This window comes from Otolemur garnettii, unplaced genomic scaffold, assembly GCF_000181295.1.
Source record: "Otolemur garnettii isolate 467f Iridium unplaced genomic scaffold, OtoGar3 scaffold00059, whole genome shotgun sequence".
Classification (NCBI taxonomy): domain Eukaryota; kingdom Metazoa; phylum Chordata; class Mammalia; order Primates; family Galagidae; genus Otolemur; species Otolemur garnettii.
In genome coordinates this window covers 5,706,837-5,708,007 of record NW_003852454.1, presented here as the reverse complement: position 1 = coordinate 5,708,007, position 1,171 = coordinate 5,706,837, and the positions used below count along the sequence as shown (strand labels likewise).

General features: G+C 36.6%; 1 protein-coding gene across 3 annotated transcripts in view; it reads right to left on the bottom strand.

The window, feature by feature from the left end:
• Positions 1-1,171, bottom strand: part of EPB41L5 (erythrocyte membrane protein band 4.1 like 5) — a 114,499-nt gene that overhangs the window by 46,049 nt on the left and 67,279 nt on the right. For 2 of the 3 annotated variants that reach the window (XM_023514812.1, XM_023514813.1), the window contains exon 17: positions 13-658. The exons of the other annotated variant lie outside the window; for it this stretch is intronic. In XM_023514812.1, the coding sequence (XP_023370580.1) occupies positions 478-658 (181 nt within the window). In that variant the 3' untranslated portion in view covers positions 13-477. Of the gene's footprint in view, positions 1-12; positions 659-1,171 lie in introns of those variants that run through there. 3 annotated transcript variants of the gene reach the window in all.

The following is a 1,171-nucleotide window of genomic DNA, read 5'->3' as shown; positions in this document are numbered from 1 at the left end:
ACATGAGCCACTTTAGAAGTATTAAAATAGTGTGCAAGAACAAGTTTTATGAAAGTATCACAAAAGGCTAATATACATCGTGCCTGATGTGCTTTTAGGGTGTCTGATTCTTTCAGCCTCAATTTGGATGGCATATGGAAGGGTAATAAGGGGCAGCTTATTCAGAAACACAAACTTTTTCCTATGATATATTCCAAGTGATCTATTAACCTGTTAAAATCATGAAAAAATCTTTGCACAATCACAATGGTATATACACCCTTTTCAGCACAAAATATCTGTAGTTATCAATAAGGGCATATACCTTCTTTAGATACTTTTCCCTTTCATTGAAGAATTCAATTATAAACACTAAACAACTAATGGCTCAGTATAAACCTTCCCGAATACTCCTAATGTGACCAGTCCTTTATAAACACCAGAAATATACCATCAACGTGCAAAGACAAAGGACCCAATTCCCAAGTGGCTTAACACTCATATCTCAGTCATGGCTGCATGGCCAGGAAAATGAGCACCATGATGGATTCCTGCATTCTTCACATTGTGCTCATGGACAAAGTCAGTGTAGTTTCTATGTGCAGTCTGGGGTGGGGGCAAGGCCCTTGTGTTCCACTGGTTTCCACCACGTTGACAGCGGTCACTGGCAGCAGGAAGCCTGGATGGTTGGGGAGTGGGAGGGGAGCAAAGTTAGTCAACAGGAATAGAAGAAAATAGAAGAGTAAGAAGTAATAAAAGAGAAAGGGAATGTGACTACATGCACCACTACTATGAGTAGTTACCAACATCTACTCCATGCAATGAAACATTCAAGAGTAACACAGAGGGGCATGATACACAAACTTACATGTAAGGAAAATGTCAATATGGAAATACATGTATGTAATCAGAATTAGTTTAGTGAATTAACTAAAGAAAAAATTTCACAGCAAGAAAGACATTCTACTCTATCTGTCCCTGATGTTGCTGTTAAAATCAAAGAACAAAATATTATTTGGTATTCTGATGAGGAAAAAAATGTTTTCATAACATACTGAATTCAAATATTTGAAAAAAGAATCCTACATAAAGACAAATACATATACGAAAGAGGGCAACTCTGAAAATTAGTCCTCAAATCAAGTGATTTCACCAAACTAAAAGCCAGGAAACAAGATTCAGAAAAATAATT